Here is a 17613-nt window from a genome sequence, read left to right on the forward strand (position 1 = left end):
GAGTGTCGTCTCTTGATCGACATCATCAGAGTTAAAGTTCAAATCCACACATTCAGCACCTGTTTCATGATTTCTCACCGTGAGAAAAAACCTCTGAGATTTTTGCGAAGTCATAACACAGGAAATGTGTCAGCGCCTCGACGTCAGAGGCGTAATGAGAGATTAATTCCAGGTGATGATGTGTTCCAGTCACCGTGATGTTCCCCTGTAACTATGCGATGAGGTCACACGTCAGCTTCGCCTCATTCAGGTTATGAATCAGCGATTAGTGAGACTAATTACAGGCTCACTTAAACAAACAGTGTAATTGGGGGCGTATTAACGTTATTAATACTTCTGAATAATGAGTCGGAGACGGTCCAGCTGTCGGCTCGTTACTGAAGCACCTGTTCTGTGAGTCACTGCAGCACAGGGACCGACCGAACCACCTGTTACCCTTCATACGTGCACACAGGATTATTAACATTTAACACGTGTGACTAATGCAGAAGGTTTGTGTTGCTGCTATAATCCAGTTAAAAGAAAATGTTCTGCTTCAGCACTCTGAAAAAATGAAAGATCTGTCTGTAACAACAGTTTAACTTTTCATTTTCTTCGTGACATGAATGTTAATGCATCACGGACTCAAAGCAGTTTATCCAATTTTATTCACTTTGAAACTCACATTACAGCCGGCTCAAAGGGACGTCCACACGGCACGCCTTAAATTAAAACCTTTAATTCAGTAAATGATTGAAACCAAACGTCCTTCTTATTCCAGCCTTACTTCTGGTAGTAAACTGTGTTGAGGAGTCTAAGCTGACTTCCTGTTGAACTCCTGTGACTCTGACAGACGGTGGTTCCAGGAAACAGAAACAACGCGCAGCTGCAGAACCTGCTGCCCGACACGCCGTACAACATCACGGTGGAGGCGGTGTACGCCGAAGGACCCGGAGGCTCCCTGAACGGCAACGGACGCACAGGTGAGCCGTTGTTATGGAGGAAAGAGCTGTCTTGTCAGCATTTCTGGGATCTAAATTCATATTTTTGATGCGAGAAACTCTCCTGGCGTCCAAACTTATTTTGGATTTCAGAATAAATATGATTTTGATTATGACCCGGTTAAATGAAGCTCCTCCTCTTCCTCTTCCTCCTCGTCTTCCTCTTCCTCTCCATCCCAGTCGGCATGTTGAGTCCCAGGAACCTCCGGGTGTCTGATGAGTGGTACACCCGTTTCCGAGTAGCCTGGGACGCTGCTCCGGCTCCGGTTCAAGGCTACCGGCTCATCTACTCTCCTGAAGGTGAGACGCACTTCACGGTCAGAAACGCTGATCAGATGATGATCAGTTCGTTCGATTAGCAGCAAAATAAACTGCAGTTTTTCACAGGAGATAAAATCAGGATCCTTTTTATTGTATTCTTCATCGTCTGCCTGCTCAGATTCATCTTCCATCTCCTTCACACATTCACCGCCTGACACGCAGAGCGACGTTTGAAACCAAAAGATTCAGTTCAAACTGACTTAAAAAAGAATGCTAGAAATGATTCGAGTTGATGTGTAATAATTTCCTGTTTTGATTTGTGGGTTCTTCTTGAACGTGTCGATGATCTTCTTCCTCTGATCTGATGTTTTTCTGTGATGTTCCACTCTGTCGTGTTTCCAGGCTCCAACCAGCCCGTCGACTTCTTCGTGGGCGACGTCACCTCCTACACGCTCCACAACCTGCAGCCCGGAACCACCTACGACGTCAAAGTTCTGGCCCAGTACACCGGCGGGATGAGCGCCCCGCTGGACGGACAGGGAACCACACGTAGGTCCATGTCAGCTTTCAAGTCGGGTCAGGTTGAGTTCATCACTGAGATGTTTCTGACACGCAGATGGGAAATTTAAAGTGGATTGAAATCAGAAAAATTAAAGCTTGACTCGACTTCACGGTAAAAGTTGGCATTTTGTCTCAAAGTGATTTTTAACTTTTCAACCTTTTTATAAATCGTTTTTTTATGGCACAGAGTGATTATTGAAGGTGTCCTTTTATTTTGAAGGTCCCATAAACCAGCGTAACAGAAGTCTTTTCAGAATAAAATATGAATGTTCTTTATTGATAAACTCTTCTGTTTGTGCAGTTTACCTGAACGTCACCAACATTGAGACCTTCAACGTCGGACACGACAAGTTCTGCATCAAATGGGCTCCTCACCGGGCCGCCACGTCGTACCGTATCAAACTCAACCCGGTGGACCGTAAGTACCACTGGAGATTAAGGTTCTTTAAATGTATGTTTTTATCAAGGTTTTTAAACATTTCCTGTTATCAATGAACGATGCAGAAGTGTCTTCAGCTGCAATACCAGCGAGTGCCACTAGAGGTCGGCTCCAAAAAGCCTCCGGCTCCATAGACTCCCATTCAACTTCTCTCATCAAATCCAAAGTGAATAAAATGTGTCCATCAGTTATCTCGGTGTTGTTAGCTAAAGTCACTCCTTCTTATTAGTTTTCTGGAGGTCCATCTGAAAATAATCCCTCATTCATTAGAAAAGAAGATTCAAGAAGACCTGTTTTTGGGGGCGTGTCTGTTTGATTGACAGGCCTGTGGTGCAGTCAGGTTACAGCTATCGGTGGGCGGGACGTAGCATCATCAGGTTTCCAATCAGATAGGTCAGATCCACCGCTGGCTCCTCCCCCAGCTCGTCCAAATATGGTCACTTCCTGCTCCAAACCGCTCCGAACTAGCAAAGATGGTGACGGACAGAATCTGAACTTCTCTAGACGTCCGTCTCCTTCAGACTGAAGATGCTGAAGAGCCGCTCGTCATCTCTGGCCGCTTCCTCTCCAGTAAACAACGCTGTTTGTTTGTGCTGATGGAGCTCTCAGTGTAAATAGAAAACATGATTATGAATATATATCACAGAGATGTAAACAGTCTCAGAGACGCAAACTTTTCTTTTGTTTGCAAAGAAACCGAAAAAATCACAAAGAGATCCACGAACTGAATGAAGTCACCAGAGACGCTTCACGTCATCCTGAAGCTTCAATCCTTCACAGCATTGTCTGACAAAGTTTAAACACTTTTGGAAAAAAAAGGGGACCAGAAAAAAAACAAATGTGTGACATGTTATTAATGCTGAAAAGTTTTTAATATGTTTATCTAATTCAGAAAATAAACACATAAAAGAAACAAAGCTAGGTCATCGGCATGTGAAGGACTTTCACTGTCCAGATTCACGTCGTGGTCGTTTCCATCAGCAGCTTGAAGGCGTCCTTCCTTCAGTGTTTAATGAGTCAATCAAAGGATAAAACTGCTGTAGACCCGGTCGTCATGGTTACGAATGGAGCACAGAAATGGCAAAAAGCTGCAAAATAAAAGTTCTGTGTCATTTGTGAAGCTGAAATCTACCAGAGATAAACCAGCAGTTTCCAAAGATCAGCGTAACCAGAGGGTCAAAGATAGGTTTGCTTGAGAAGATGCATCACGCGTCTACATTTGTTCAGAGGACCGAGTGGAGCCTCTTCCTTATACGTCTATATATAAATGTCTACATCTCTTTAACCCGGCGATGTCTCCTGTCGCTCTGCAGCCTCCAGTAAAGGGCAGCATGAGATCACCATCCCGGCCGGCGTGCCTCAGTACTGCTTCGACGGGCTCTCCGCCGACGCCCTCTACACCGCCACCGTGTTCGTCCAGACGCCGAACCTGGAAGGACCCGGAGTCAGCGCCAACGAGAGGACCCGTGAGTCCAAACTTCAAACTCTGGTCATTTAACACACGTTGGAGCTCCAGTTCTGACAGAACCATGTGACCCGATGACGACACCAATGTTTCTGACCAGAGGAGGATATATTTATTGATTTTATTTAACTGCGTAAACACGTAAACTCTGAGTGACATCACCCATTAAAATACAGCTGTTATCAGCGATGGGAAGGTTCCTGTTCAAATTAACTAGATACTCAGTTCAATTCATTATATTTATTTACTTTTCTAACAAATGTTTTGAATCAATGAAGCAGAATATAAACTAAATAATATTTAGTTTATATTATAAACTAGTTGTTGTCAAACTTCTCTGACAGAAAACAACATGATTTTCACATGTGCAGAAACTCAAGGATTCAAACATGACATCACCTCGTCAGAACGATGACCTCATCGCTCGGCGTGTTTATTATTAACACGTTAACTGTGTGTGTGTGTGTGTGTGTGTGTTTGTCTCAGTGGTGAAGCCGACTCCAGTTCCAACCCTCCCTCCAACTCCAACACCCCCCCCCACCATCCCTCCAGCGTGGGCAGGTAAGACTGAGATGCACCTGAAAGTTAACAAACCCAGATGTGTAGTTTCATGATGGCGCCACCTGTCTGTGGTCCTCCATGTCTTTATCTGAATGTTTATGAGGTCTGTTTCAGCTCGGGTACCTTTAGAGGAGTCACGTGATTACTTTTTTTTTAAATGTTATGTGCCGGGAACCAACAGGAAGTCAGCTGGTTTGGTCACATAACGTCAACCAGCTCAACTGAAGAAGAACTTCAGCTCAGCAAGCTCAACTGGATCGTTCCCCAACTGGATCGTTCCCGGACAAAATGGATTGCCGCAGGGCTGAATGGATCGTCCCGGGATAGAATGGATTGCCCCATGATAGAATGGATTGCCCCATGATAGAATGGATTGCCCCATGATAGAATGGATTGCCCCATGATAGAATGGATCGCCCCATGATAGAATGGATCGCCCCATGATAGAATGGATTGCCCCATGATAGAATGGATCGCCCCATGATAGAATGGATCGCCCCAGACTGAGTAAACTGAGTCGTTTCCTTTGGCCTCGGCTCCGGCCTGAACCTCTCTGCGTTGTTTTGGCCGGGTTGCCGGTTGGAACAGCAACTTGGACCCCAGCAGTGAATGAACAGCCTCCACATGTGCTGCAGCGCCGCAGGGTGGACCGAGTGGAACCGGTCAGGTGTGAACGCAGCGCCGCAGGGTGGACCGAGTGGAACCGGTCAGGTGTGAACGCAGCGCTGCAAGCAGCTTGTTTGTTGTTGTGTAAAACGTGTAAATGTGAGGAAACGATGGAGCCGATCAGAGAGCTGCATCACATCAGGCAAACATTACTCTGAGCTCTCCATCAGTGAGGAACCCATTAAACCCTTCTGCTGACCAAATGTTCCTCTCTTGTTGTGCCAGTAGTTTTTTTTGTCGAACGGAGGAACCCATTATTTACTATCCGTGGCCCCATCACGTCATCCTTCTCCATCGTTTTGTTTTGTTGACTCTTTTATGAGCTCCGACTCACACACTATAATTAGCGAGCTGTTTTCTCTCCGCCGCCCCGCGGTCGGCCCGCCGGCCTCTAAAGCTCCTCGTACGTTTTTCAGTTTGCAAAGGTGCCAAAGCAGATGTGGTGTTCCTCATCGACGGCTCGTGGAGCATCGGCGAGGAGAGCTTCACCAAAGTCGTGCACTTCGTCTCCGGCATGATCGGCGCCTTCGACGTGGTCGGGCCGTCGGGGATGCAGGTGAGTGGTGCTTCATCACGCCGGTTTGTTTCTACGGATGTGTGCCGTGCAAGAAGGAAGCCGAGAGGTCGACGGAGCTTCTTCCTCGTACGAAATTCAATCAGCTGTAATCAGGAACAGACAAAAAAAACAGGAAGAAGAACAGCAGGTAGGAGACCAGAGGAACAAACACCAAGTCAAAGCTTTCTGCTGAATGGTTCCTTCCTGCAGACGCAGATGATTATTATTAAAATCTGTCCAGAGAGAAGCAGCTCCGTAGTTAAAGGTAGATCTGATTGACATGTGTGAGATGATATGAATCAACATCTGGGAATTGATTGCAGATGTTCTGGAAAACATCAGACGTGACAGAAACAATATTTCCTTGTGGGGTTCATGACTCATCCTGCAGATATTTGAAATGGTTCATATTTATTTGAAGTTCACGGTTAGATGGATTTCAAACATCCTCGTCAGATCACAATATTTAATACAAAGAGAAGTAAAACTAAATGGAAGTTACATTTTTATAATTCACTTAAAACCTTGAAAAAAATGTTTTGAAATGCTTTTAAATTGTAAACCTTAAATTTATAACATCATATTGGATATTACTTGATTCTTTTTTTAATAATTTTTCAATCAGTGCATCTGTTCCCATATTTAACTGAAAATAAACCAAAGACAAGATATCAAATGTTGAATTTGATTGTTTTATGTTTATTTTGAATTTGCTTGCAGCAACCGAAACGTTTCACCAGCATCATGTTTCTATCTGCTTTCTTCTTCGGAGAGTTTTAAGCTGCGTTTGCGGATGCAGCGATGAGCTGTGTTCACAGACGTGTTCCTGAGCCCGTGCGCTGATTTCTTTCTAACCTCAGTCTTGTGTCCGTCCTCTCAGGTTTCCTTCGTGCAGTACAGCGACGACGCCAAGACGGAGTTCAAGCTGAACGCCTACCAGGACAAAGGCGTCGCCATGGCGTCGCTGTACCACATCCCCTACCGAGGAGGAAACACCAAGACGGGTACGATCACTCCGTGACGGAGACGGCCAGCTCGTCGATCGGCTGCTGATCTGACGGTTTTTCCTTTGCGTCGAGCAGGAGTGGCTCTGAAGCACACGTACGAGAAGGGCTTCTCGGTGGAGAACGGGATGAGGAGGAACGTGCCCAAGGTGGTCGTCGCCATCACGGACGGACGCTCGCAGGACGAGGTGAAGAAGAACGCCGCCAAGCTGCAGCACGCGGGTAAGCAGGAGTCGGAGACGATCCGCCGGCAGGTCGTCCCCCCGCCATCGCTCGTCCTCTGACCGCCCGCGTCCGTCCGTCCGTAGGTTACAGCGTCTTCGCCATCGGCGTGGCCGACGTGGACTTCATGGAGCTGCAGGAGATCGGCAGCAAACCCAGCGAGAGACACGTGTTCGTGGTGGATGACTTCGACGCCTTCGACACCATCAAAGAAAACCTGATCACGTTCATCTGTGAAACGGCGAGTTCATGTGAGTCAGCGGCCGCCGACGAGCCGGCAGACCGTTTCAGACGAAGACTTGACGGTGACGTGTTTGTTTGTTTCTTCCAGCGTGTCCTCTGATCTTCCTGAACGGATTCACTTCACCTGGTAAATATGAAGCATCGAATGAACCCGGCTGCTCCAGTTTCCTCCGTCCAACACTAAACTCCCGGTTTGTTCTTCAGGCTTCAGGATGCTCGAAGCGTTCAACCTGACGGAGAAGACCTACAGCTACGTCAAAGGCGTCTCCATGGAGACCGGCTCCTTCAACAGCTTCACGGCGTATCGACTCCACAAGAACGCCTTCTTGACGCAGCCCACCACGTGAGTCTCCCGCCGGGCGGCAGCTCAGTGGGCGGAGCTTCAGACCTGACCTGAAGCTGATCTCCGTCTGTGTTTGTTTTGCTCGGCGAACAGAGAGCTGCACCCCGACGGCCTCCCTCACGCCTACACCGTCATCCTGATGTTCCGCCTGCTGCCCGACTCGCCCGCCGAGGCCTTCGACATCTGGCAGGTGTCCAGCAAAGACCACAAACCGGAGACCGGCGTCACCATCGACCGTGAGTGACCGCCGGCGTTCTCGTAGCGGCGAGCGATGAGCTCTACGAGAGACTGACGTTCCTTCTGTCTCGCAGCCTCCGCTCAGACGGTGTCCTTCTACAACAAGGACGAGCGCGGCGAGATCCAGAGGGTGACGTTCGACAGCAGCGAGGTGAAGAAGATCTTCCACGGCAGCTTCCACAAGGTGAGTTCAGCGACGTCATCGACGGAGATGTGTTGTACGTTAGAGGACGGTCGGACGTGTCCAACTATCGATGGACACCGACCGGCTGAGCGACGGCAGATAAACGTTCAAACTTGTCCCGCTGACCTCCAGGTCAGATGAAATCTTCCATCTGTGACAGCCTGCAGCTCGAAACCTTCTGTGGTATGAGAGGTCAAAGGTCAGCCTGTAAAACACAGGCTGCAGTCAGGTCCACTGTTCTGGAGGATTTATTGAAAGGTGGAAGCTGCTGTTGATTTATGTTTTTCTTGTCAAAAACCTACAAAAAGGCCGACTTCCCTGTTTTTTCGACATAAATCTGAAAACACAAATGTTTGTTTTTATTTTTAAAAGGCTCTGTAATCTCCTTTAACACCTGAATGCTGTTATCTTTAGCAGAAATAAGTCAAACTGGAGGAAACAGTATATTTGATATTGTTCATCTGAAACAAATTGCAGATCTCTACTTTTTGACTAAATTACTTCCTGAAATATTCAGTGTGAAATTTGAAATTCTCTTTGCTGAAAAAAACCTCCAGCCTGAAACATGAATGAAGTTCTATATTCAGCCTGCTCTTATTTTGGCGGGTCTCGTGCCAGTAGCGGCTCACGTGATCCAGAACAGAGATTTGTTCATCGGGAACGTCGGAGGATTTTCCAGCCTGACGAGAGTGAAACTGGACTCTGGATGTTGGCCGGTTCGGTGTCATCGGGTCTGTGTTGTTATTGGCTGTTAGAGTCCGAACGACTGACCGACCGACCGACCGACCGACCGAACGAACGAACGACCGACCGACCGACCGACCGACCGACTGCAGCCTCCTCATCCTCCAACAACCTGCCGGCCGCCGCGAATAAAAGCAGAAACTTGGTCGTGGAACAAAGAGTTTCTCCGGTAAAATCTCTTCCTCTCCGTCTTTCCCTGAAGCTCCACATCCTCGTTTCATCCACCAGCGTCAAACTCAACATCGACTGCCAGGAGGTGGCGGAGAAGGAGATCAAAGCTGCAGGAAACACGTCCAGCGACGGCTACCAGGTTCTGGGGAAGATGTCGAAGGCCATCGGCTCCAGAGGAGCGTCGGCAACAGTACGTCTGCAGGAGGAACCGTTCACGTTCAACGTTCAACGTTCAACGTTCACGTGAACGTTCAACTGGGTTTAAATGGGTTTAAATGGGTTTTAATGGGTTTTAATTCAAGTTGACTAGACGAGGATTTTGTTTGCAGTAAATTAAACACAACAGCAGGCACATGTAAAATGTTTCCTAAAAGTTAAGTTTTTAGTTTTTAAGTTTCCTTTTTATCCAAATTATTACAAACTTCCTGGAGTGTTTTATTAATTTTGAGATTAATTTCTGATTTAGTAGCTTCATATTTTACAGCATTTATCATCATACAGTTAAATAAATAAAAAATAAATAAAAACAGGACAGCAAGGAGCTACTGCTGCCTTTACATGTGTTTGTTTTTCTCTTCTTCCTCATCTTCCTCCTCCTCCTCCTCCTCAGTTCCAGCTCCAGATGTTCGACATCGTCTGCAGCCTGGCGTGGACCAGCAGGGACAGATGTTGTGACCTCCCATCAATGGTAAGAAACTTCGACCTCCAGGAAACACCAAGCCTTTCAGCTTTAACGTGTTTAACATGTCTTTAATGTGTTTAGCGTGTCCATGCTCCTCCGACTCTGAGGAGTCTTCATCACCTCATCTTCATCCAGATAGAAACGTCTGATGAAGGAAGATTTCCCTCCGAAATCCTTTTGAATTCAACCATAAACAACCAAACAGTGAACGAGGACTTCCTGATTGGACGCATGTTGTGTTTCCATCTTTAAGAACAACGTGGACACACCGACGTCTTGTTGCTCCGTCTTCGGGCTCCACCAGCAGCTCCTCGTTCACCAGCTGCTCTCCGACTGTCGATGAATACGAGTTTCACAGCCAAAAGCAGAAAAAGTCGTGGCGTTAAAAAACAAAACATTCGCTGGAAGACACTAAAACAAGACAAAGGGAAGTTTGAACTTTCTCCGTGGATGAAACCGTTTGATGGTAAATGTGGAAGTTATCGATCAGAGCAGCCTTAACAGAGTCGGATATAAAGCAGCGTGTTCACGATGTTTTTCTCGACGTCCGCCGAGAGAAGAACGCCGGTTCTGAGACGGTTAAATATTTGCTCGGGCTGTTGGACTCGGGTCTTTCTCACTGTGAAGGCTTCTCGCTTCGGGTCCGGATCTCCAGAGGCGCCGGAACAAATGAAGCTTTGTGCGAGCGCAGCACGTCTGCAGCTGCACGTCCAAAACGTTTCTAAGAAAGCGTTCGGCTCCGGCGGATTATTCTCTCGAAGGCTGCGGAGCGGCGACAGCTGCTGACGGGTATTAAAGGATCCGATCCTCCCAGACAGACGGACGAGTTCAGGTCCGGACTGAGCTTCATTCTTCAGGACTTCTGGAGGAGCTCTGCTGGATTATCTTAAAACCAGACCATCTGCAACACGAGCAGAGAACTCCGAGAAAAGCTGCCGTCGTCTCCAACCAGAAAAAACAGAACCAGAAACTACTTGGTTCAATGGTGTCCAACCAGGAAGTAGATCAAATTATTAGTGTTAATACGTCTGCTGATGAAGAAAACAAAGAATCAACCTTTTTTTTCTTGTTCAACAATCATTTTTAAGATCTTTGGAGGCTGAGAAATGCTTTTTTTTTAAATTTTTCTTTAACCAACAAATTAAAACCAAAAGATTCGTTTTTTATTGTGACTGAAAGGAAACAGACATTCGCTGCCTGGAAGGTTTGTTTTGATAATTCTGGGTGAAGCTCTCCATCTGACCAGATTAAATTCAGACCAGTTGCCAGGCTCGACCTGCTCCGTCCTCCGCCCAGAACACCTTCAGGTTCCTCAGCTGCTTTCCTTTGTGTGATTTCCTCGTGGTGCTGAACTCTGAGGCAGAAAATGGACCTCCTGCTGGGAACCGCTCTGGTTTACCGGCAGGTTGCTTCTGGTTTTTCTTAGTGGGCGGAGCCTCTCCAGGGCGCTCTGAGTCGGATCTGCTCTTCGTCCTGTTCCAGAGTTTCACCTCCGGAAACGCTGAGTCGACTCCGGAGGGACCGGCAGCGTCGGGGAACATTTTATCAGGAAGCACTTCAGCTCAGCTTCTACTGGAGAAAATGGTTCATGATGTTCAATCAGCTGAACGTGGACGAGACTTTTCTGTCATCGTCTCATCGTCACGTCTCTTTTCTTTGTCCACCAGAGAGACGAGCTGAAGTGTCCATCTCTTCCCAACGCCTGCACCTGCACCTCGGAGGCCAGCGGGCAGCCGGGAACTCAGGGACCAGTGGTGAGACCTTCAGCCTGTCTGCCTGTCTGTCTGTCTGTCTGTCTGCCTGCCTGTCTGCCTGCCTGCCTGCCTGCCTGTCTGTCTGTCTGCCTGTCTGTCTGTCTGCCTGTCTGTCTGCCTGTCTGCCTGCCTGCCTGCCTGCCTGTCTGTCTGTCTGCCTGTCTATCTGCCTGTCTATCTGCCTGCCTGCCTGCCTGCCTGTCCAAAAACATATTAAAGACTCTAAATTATTTACAGTTAAAAAGGTTTTCCAGTGTTTAAAAGTTTATATTTTCTCATTGTCATGTTCACCGCTGTGCTGCATCACTTCTTCTTTTAACAACACTCTGTAAACGTTCGAGAACTGAAGAGACCAGTTTATGGAGCTTTGAAAGTGAAATGTGGTCCCATTATTGCCTGATCAGAAAAAACATGGACAAAAACATGTTGCTAATAAGAACAGTTTAGACCAACAGCAGCCTTACTGTCCCATCAGTCGGAGGAGGAGGAAGAGGAGGAGGAGGAGGAGGAGGAGGAGTTTCATTCGTCAGCTGTCAGACCGGCACCACAGTTTACCTTCTGCCCTCTCTTAAAAGATTTTACGAGGAGTTGCGAAGAGATTTTCTGCGGCAAACGTCCTTCAAGAATCAGGCAGCAGAAACACCGCAGAGGAAAAATGTTTTATTAAAAACCATAAAAAGAAGCAGTGGAGAGAAAAACGAGCTCTAAGTGAGGAAGTAAATGTGCTCTCAGAGGAACATGTGACGGGATCGAAGGTTTCTCTGCAGCTTCACTTTTACGTTATTGAACAGATTCTGCTGATCATTTTTATTGATCTGAAACGTGGCGGATTTTAACACTTCCTGTTCAGCTCCCATTGTGGAAATCCATAAATCACTGTTAGATGTCTGAATCCGGCTTGTTTATAGATTAATTAGTAAAAAACATTCTTCCTTAAAGTATCTGCAAAGCCGCTAAATATTTTCATGTCTTGCGTCACTAAAATGTGAACATTTCATCAAAACTCATTAAATATGGAAAAAGTAAACGATTTGGATATTCAACCAAAACCAGAACTGTGTGACGGAGGGACGAGACTTCAAGATATCGCTCAGAATTTTCTAACTGCTATTCGATTAATGACGGTTGACAAACAGCTTTCAGGTGAATTACTGCCACCTTCTGACGGGAGTAACGTATTACAACCAGACGGAGGAAATAAGGAAGAAAGTAATGACTACTCAAATATTCATAAATCTGTAGTGTGACGAGTTAAATGTCCAGAGACACGTCGGAGCGTTGGCTGCGAGCATCACACACCTGAGTATCGGACCCATTGCATTGTGGGTAACGTAGGAAGACGACATTTCTGATCGTTTTTCTGAAATGCTGAATAACACGGTGAATGTTTAAAGAGCTGAAACGAGGTTTTCAGGGTGTTTCAGTTTGGATGTTTTCCAACCTTCTCGTCTCTCGTCAGGGCGCTCCCGGCAGCAAAGGCCCCCGAGGTGAAAGAGGAGAGGCCGGTTCTGCTGTAAGTACCGTCAGAAAATCTTCTTCTGTCATTTTAACACCTGCAGCTTCAAGTTTAAACAACATCCTCCTCTCCGTGTTTAATTCTTCTATCGGACCTCCTCTCTGAGTTTAATTCTTCTATCGGACCTCCTCTCCGTGTTTAATTCTTCTATCGGACCTCCTCTCTGAGTTTAATTCTTCTATCGGACCTCCTCTCCGTGTTTAATTCTTCTATCGGACCTCCTCTCTGAGTTTAATTCTTCTATCGGACCTCCTCTCCGTGTTTAATTCTTCTATCGGACCTCCTCTCCGAGTTTAATTCTTCTATCGGACCTCCTCTCCGTGTTTAATTCTTCTATCGGACCTCCTCTCTGAGTTTAATTCTTCTGTCGGACCTCCTCTCTGTGTTTAATTCTTCTATCGGACCTCCTCTCTGAGTTTAATTCTTCTGTCGGACCTCCTCTCTGTGTTTAATTCTTCTATCGGACCTCCTCTCTGTGTTTAATTCTTCTATCGGACCTCCTCTCTGTGTTTAATTCTTCTATCGGACCTCCTCTCTGAGATTAATTCTTCTATCGGACCTCCTCTCTGAGATTAATTCTTCTATTGGACCTCCTCTCTGAGATTAATTCTTCTATCGGACCTCCTCTCCGTGTTTAATTCTTCTATTGGACCTCCTCTCTGAGATTAATTCTTCTATCGGACCTCCTCTCCGTGTTTAATTCTTCTATTGGACCTCCTCTCTGAGATTAATTCTTCTATCGGACCTCCTCTCCGTGTTTAATTCTTCTATCGGACCTCCTCTCTGTGTTCATCAGGGGCCGATCGGTCCGCGGGGAGACCTCGGACCACCGGGGCCCATGGGTCTGCCGGGCCCTCAGGGACCCAGCGGGCTGTCGATTCCAGGAGAGGCTGTACGTCTGTGAACACACCTGACACACACACACACACACACACACACACACACACACACACACACACACACACACAGAGCGGGGGTGATGGGGGTGATTTACAGGCGGAGGAGGATCTGCAGCAGAGACTCACCTTCTTCCACGTCTGCAGTACCGAGGACGAGAAATAAATCTGTGGAAGTCGGAACCGTTCCCTCGACACACGACAGACGCTCACCTGACTTTCTACTTTTGACATTTTCATATTTATGCTGGAGAAGCGTCCAGCAGGATGTTCCGTCGGGACCGATGACGCGTGTCGCTGACCAACTTCCTGTCGCCGACGAGTCAACGCTCAGGGACAAAAAACCCTCCGATGAGTAAACGCTCAGGAATAACTTTATTATTTAAAACTTTTTATCACCCGCGAGTTTTTTTCGTCTGGATTTCCATTTTTTTTTTGTTGCTTGTCATTATTATTGATCAGAAGGAACTTTGACTGCAACATTAATCACTTTCAGTTTTTATGATGACGCCTGATTCAAGTTCTAGTTTTAATCAGATCTTCCTCTGATTCCTGATCAGCTTCAGAGGATTAAAGTCCTCGTTTCTTCCTCCCAACATGAACTTCCTCCACCTGTCACTCACTCAGCTGCTTGTTTATTCATGTTGTTGTTTTTTTCCTTCAGGGCCGTCCAGGACCAAAGGGAGACCCCGGAGACTCCGGTCTGCCGGGACAGAAGGTGAGTGCAGCTCTGAAAGGTTTCTGAAACAGGAAACGGTGGATAAACTCTGGCTCTGACAGCTGCAGAGGACTCAGAGAGTTTCTGAAGATCAAATCTAAATTAAATTCCAGCGCAGAACGAGCCAAGAGCCAGTCGGGCTGATTAACGGCGCTGGTTTAAATCTACGAGGAGCTGCAGGAAGAACGAGACACCTGAACTCCACCTGAACGTCAGGACTCGTTCTGAGACTCTGAGCAGGAGGACGTTTCTGCAGCTTCCTTAAGAAAAGAACCAGTGAAGACAGACCGAGCAGAGGTCAAAGGTCAGATCAGGTTCAGATTAGACGGCGGTTGAACTCGGTGCTTAGAGATTCAGTGAAACGAAGGTTGTTTTCAGTCTGACGGGAAGGAAACTACAGACTGGATATAAAACTACAGACTGGATATAAAACTACAGACTGGATATAAAACTACAGACTGGATGTAAAAGAGTTCATATCTTCAGGTCTGTAAGATGGTTCTGATCCAGAAGTGTCTTCAGCTGCAATACCAGCGAGTGCCACTAGAGGTCGGCTCCAAAAAGCCTCCGGCTCCATAGACTCCCATTCAACTTCTCTCATCAAATCCAAAGTGAATAAAATGTGTCCATCAGTTATCTCGGTGTTGTTAGCTAAAGTCACTCCTTCTTATTAGTTTTCTGGAGGTCCATCTGAAAATAATCCCTCATTCATTAGAAAAGAAGATTCAAGAAGACCTGTTTTTGGGGGCGTGTCTGTTTGATTGACAGGCCTGTGGTGCAGTCAGGTTACAGCTATCGGTGGGCGGGACGTAGTATCGTCAGGTTTCCAATCAGATCGAGCAAAGATGATGATGGACTAAAGCCTCTAGTGGCTGTTTGAGGAACTGCTTTCTGTGAGCAGTGAACGTCACCTGTCAGAGTTTCCTTCCTCGTCTTCGGAGTGTTTCTGTTGGGATTCGAACCCACGACGCTGCAGCCTTCCTGCAGAGCGTCACATTTCCTTTGTCTGGCCGATCGATCCGCTCGTTGCTCCTCCAGTGAAGCTCCGCCTCCACGTGGCCGGAGCTGACGGCGCTGCAGGTAACCTCGTCGGAGCAAATGCTTTTAACGGCTTGCAGCCCGCCGCCGTGACGACCGATAAAACGGATCTGGGACGTGTTATGTTGCTCGTAAATCTGACGCATCAAAGAGCAGAAAACGTTTCTGAGCGAACGGAGACGGCGGTCGGAACCCTTTGATCCGACGCGTTTTCTTTCTGGTGTTTGCAGGGTTCCCCGGGACCTCCTGGTGCCGCCGGTCCCATCGGACCCGCTGGAGTGAGGGTGAGAGACGAAGGCTGATTTTAACCTTTAAACACAAAGAGTCTCTTCTGGTTCTCAGTTCTCATCTTCTACCTGCAGGGTCCTCCAGGGAAGGAAGGACAGACGGGACCTCGAGGCCCGGCCGGACAGATGGTGGGACTCCTACGATCTAGAACCATCTCAGGATCACTTTCAGTCGATCATCTGGTCCGGTCGAGCCGCTCTCTGACTTCTCGTTTGCTTTCAGGGACCTCCGGGATCTCCGGGAGTATCGGGAGGCAGCGGGAAACCAGGAAACCAGGGAGAGTCGGGTCCTTCTGTGAGTGTCCTTGCTGCCATGGCGACCATCAGTGTCCACGTGGAGTTGGAACGGTTTAATTAACCGATTTGCTTTTCTGCTTTCAGGGTGCCGTCGGACCCAAAGGAGACAAAGGAGAGAGAGTGAGTCAGAGATTCTGAACTTTTATTTTCTTATCGGGTCGGTCGGGACGACGAGAACAAAGACGCTGACTCGGATGTTCAGACAGATTTTATTGTCGCTGCTTCATCAACCGATCTGTGAATATTAAACACACCTGTGCCTCTTCATGCAAGTACTCATGGGAAATGCAGTTCCTGATTGTCCAGATACGTAAACAACAAGGCAGCTTTATTCTCAGATTTAAACCTTTAAAGAAATGATTGACAGTAAAGAAGTTTTCTGTTTTATGAACCTTCCTGTGTTTTCTCTTCACTTCCTGTGTTTTCTCTTCACTTCCTGTTTCTCTCTCTTCACTTCCTGTTTCTCTCTCTTCACTTCCTGTGTTCTGTCTTCAGGGCGACTTCGCTCCTCAGAACATGATGCGCTCCATCGCCAGACAAGTGTGCGTGCAGTTAGTCAACGGTACGTTTTCATCTCCATGTCCGTCTGTCCGTCACTTCCTGTTGAACTTTGTTGTAACGCTCCTTTTTTTCCTCCAGAACAAATGACTCGGGTCAACTCGCTACTGAACCAGATCCCCAGCGATAACTACCGCAACAACAACCCGGGACCGGCGGGACCTGCCGGACCTCCCGGCAGGCAGGGGCCCCGGGGAGAGCCCGGTGCCGCAGGAAGGAACGGTTTCCCCGGAAGTCCCGGTTTACCGGGCCAGCAGGGAGAGAGAGGTACAGAAACACACCTGAGAGGAGCACTGTGACCTCTGAACTCTGAACTCTGAACTGCAGCAGGTTCATTTAAAACACAGAACCGTCACCAGAACCACACGAGAACTGGACCCAGTTAAAGACCGATCTCTGTAGATTATAACTCCTCAGATTTTACTGACATCATTTTAACGGTTTCATTTACAGCTGGAACTTTTGAACATTATTATTATTATTGTTTTTATTATTTGTATTATTATTATGATTAACGAGTGATTCACATGTTCATTTAGAAACACTATTCATGTTTTAATTAATAACTTCTAACTCAATGTTTTTTTTTCAGGTTCTGCGGGAGAGAAAGGTGAACGAGGACTTTCAGGAGTTGGACAGAAAGGACCGAGAGGCCCCGCAGGTACGTTCACTTTAAAAGAAGTGGGTCAAAGTTCACCTGATCAATAACGGAACGAAAGAAGGAAATCTATAAAAAAAATGTGACAGAAGGATGATTTTTGGAGAGCTGAAGGTGAATTTGTTGTGTGTAACTCCTGGTTCTTTTCCCACCAGGTCCTCCAGGAGAGAGTCGGACCGGATCTCAAGGCCCTTCAGGCTCAGCTGGACCTCGCGGTCCACCCGGACGTCCGGGCTACGCCGGAGTCCGCGGTCCTCCCGGACCTCCTGGATACTGCGACTCCTCCCAGTGTGTCGGTATTCCTTACAACGGGCAGGGATACGGAGGTACGTACAGCAACGTCCTGTAGATGCTAAACGTCTCCCGTCACAATCTGAGATCCATCGGATCTGTAGACGAGCGCTCCGACGTCTCAGGAGGTCCACGTCTTCCTGTCATAGGACGACTATCGGACGAGAATGGTGTTAGCTTAGCTTAGCACAAAGACTGGGAGAAGAGGGAAACTGCTAGCTGAACACCTTCCAAAAACTTTGATGTAGCTAACAGGATCATTAACCGATCAGGCGGTCACT

At 47.2% G+C, this 17613-nt stretch overlaps 1 protein-coding gene across 3 annotated transcripts in view; it reads left to right on the forward strand.

The window, feature by feature from the left end:
• The window catches only part of col12a1b (collagen, type XII, alpha 1b), a 114630-nt gene that overhangs the window by 67993 nt on the left and 29024 nt on the right, over nucleotides 1–17613 (forward strand). For all 3 annotated transcript variants that reach the window (XM_069177466.1, XM_069177467.1, XM_069177469.1), the window contains exons 47-74: nucleotides 833–962; nucleotides 1161–1280; nucleotides 1644–1790; nucleotides 2104–2220; nucleotides 3555–3707; nucleotides 4193–4267; nucleotides 5350–5489; nucleotides 6370–6493; nucleotides 6572–6715; nucleotides 6802–6966; nucleotides 7047–7085; nucleotides 7163–7301; nucleotides 7395–7537; nucleotides 7613–7722; nucleotides 8669–8827; nucleotides 9248–9325; nucleotides 10987–11073; nucleotides 12533–12586; nucleotides 13386–13481; nucleotides 14150–14203; nucleotides 15472–15525; nucleotides 15604–15657; nucleotides 15752–15823; nucleotides 15910–15945; nucleotides 16321–16387; nucleotides 16465–16650; nucleotides 16976–17044; nucleotides 17197–17367. In XM_069177466.1, the coding sequence (XP_069033567.1) occupies nucleotides 833–962; nucleotides 1161–1280; nucleotides 1644–1790; nucleotides 2104–2220; nucleotides 3555–3707; nucleotides 4193–4267; nucleotides 5350–5489; nucleotides 6370–6493; nucleotides 6572–6715; nucleotides 6802–6966; nucleotides 7047–7085; nucleotides 7163–7301; nucleotides 7395–7537; nucleotides 7613–7722; nucleotides 8669–8827; nucleotides 9248–9325; nucleotides 10987–11073; nucleotides 12533–12586; nucleotides 13386–13481; nucleotides 14150–14203; nucleotides 15472–15525; nucleotides 15604–15657; nucleotides 15752–15823; nucleotides 15910–15945; nucleotides 16321–16387; nucleotides 16465–16650; nucleotides 16976–17044; nucleotides 17197–17367 (2983 nt within the window). The remainder of the gene's footprint in view (nucleotides 1–832; nucleotides 963–1160; nucleotides 1281–1643; nucleotides 1791–2103; nucleotides 2221–3554; nucleotides 3708–4192; nucleotides 4268–5349; nucleotides 5490–6369; nucleotides 6494–6571; nucleotides 6716–6801; nucleotides 6967–7046; nucleotides 7086–7162; nucleotides 7302–7394; nucleotides 7538–7612; nucleotides 7723–8668; nucleotides 8828–9247; nucleotides 9326–10986; nucleotides 11074–12532; nucleotides 12587–13385; nucleotides 13482–14149; nucleotides 14204–15471; nucleotides 15526–15603; nucleotides 15658–15751; nucleotides 15824–15909; nucleotides 15946–16320; nucleotides 16388–16464; nucleotides 16651–16975; nucleotides 17045–17196; nucleotides 17368–17613) is intronic.

Source organism: Embiotoca jacksoni, unplaced genomic scaffold (assembly GCF_022577435.1).
Source record: "Embiotoca jacksoni isolate LCO1_2020_lvr unplaced genomic scaffold, fEmbJac1.0.p SCAF_73, whole genome shotgun sequence".
Taxonomy (NCBI): domain Eukaryota; kingdom Metazoa; phylum Chordata; class Actinopteri; family Embiotocidae; genus Embiotoca; species Embiotoca jacksoni.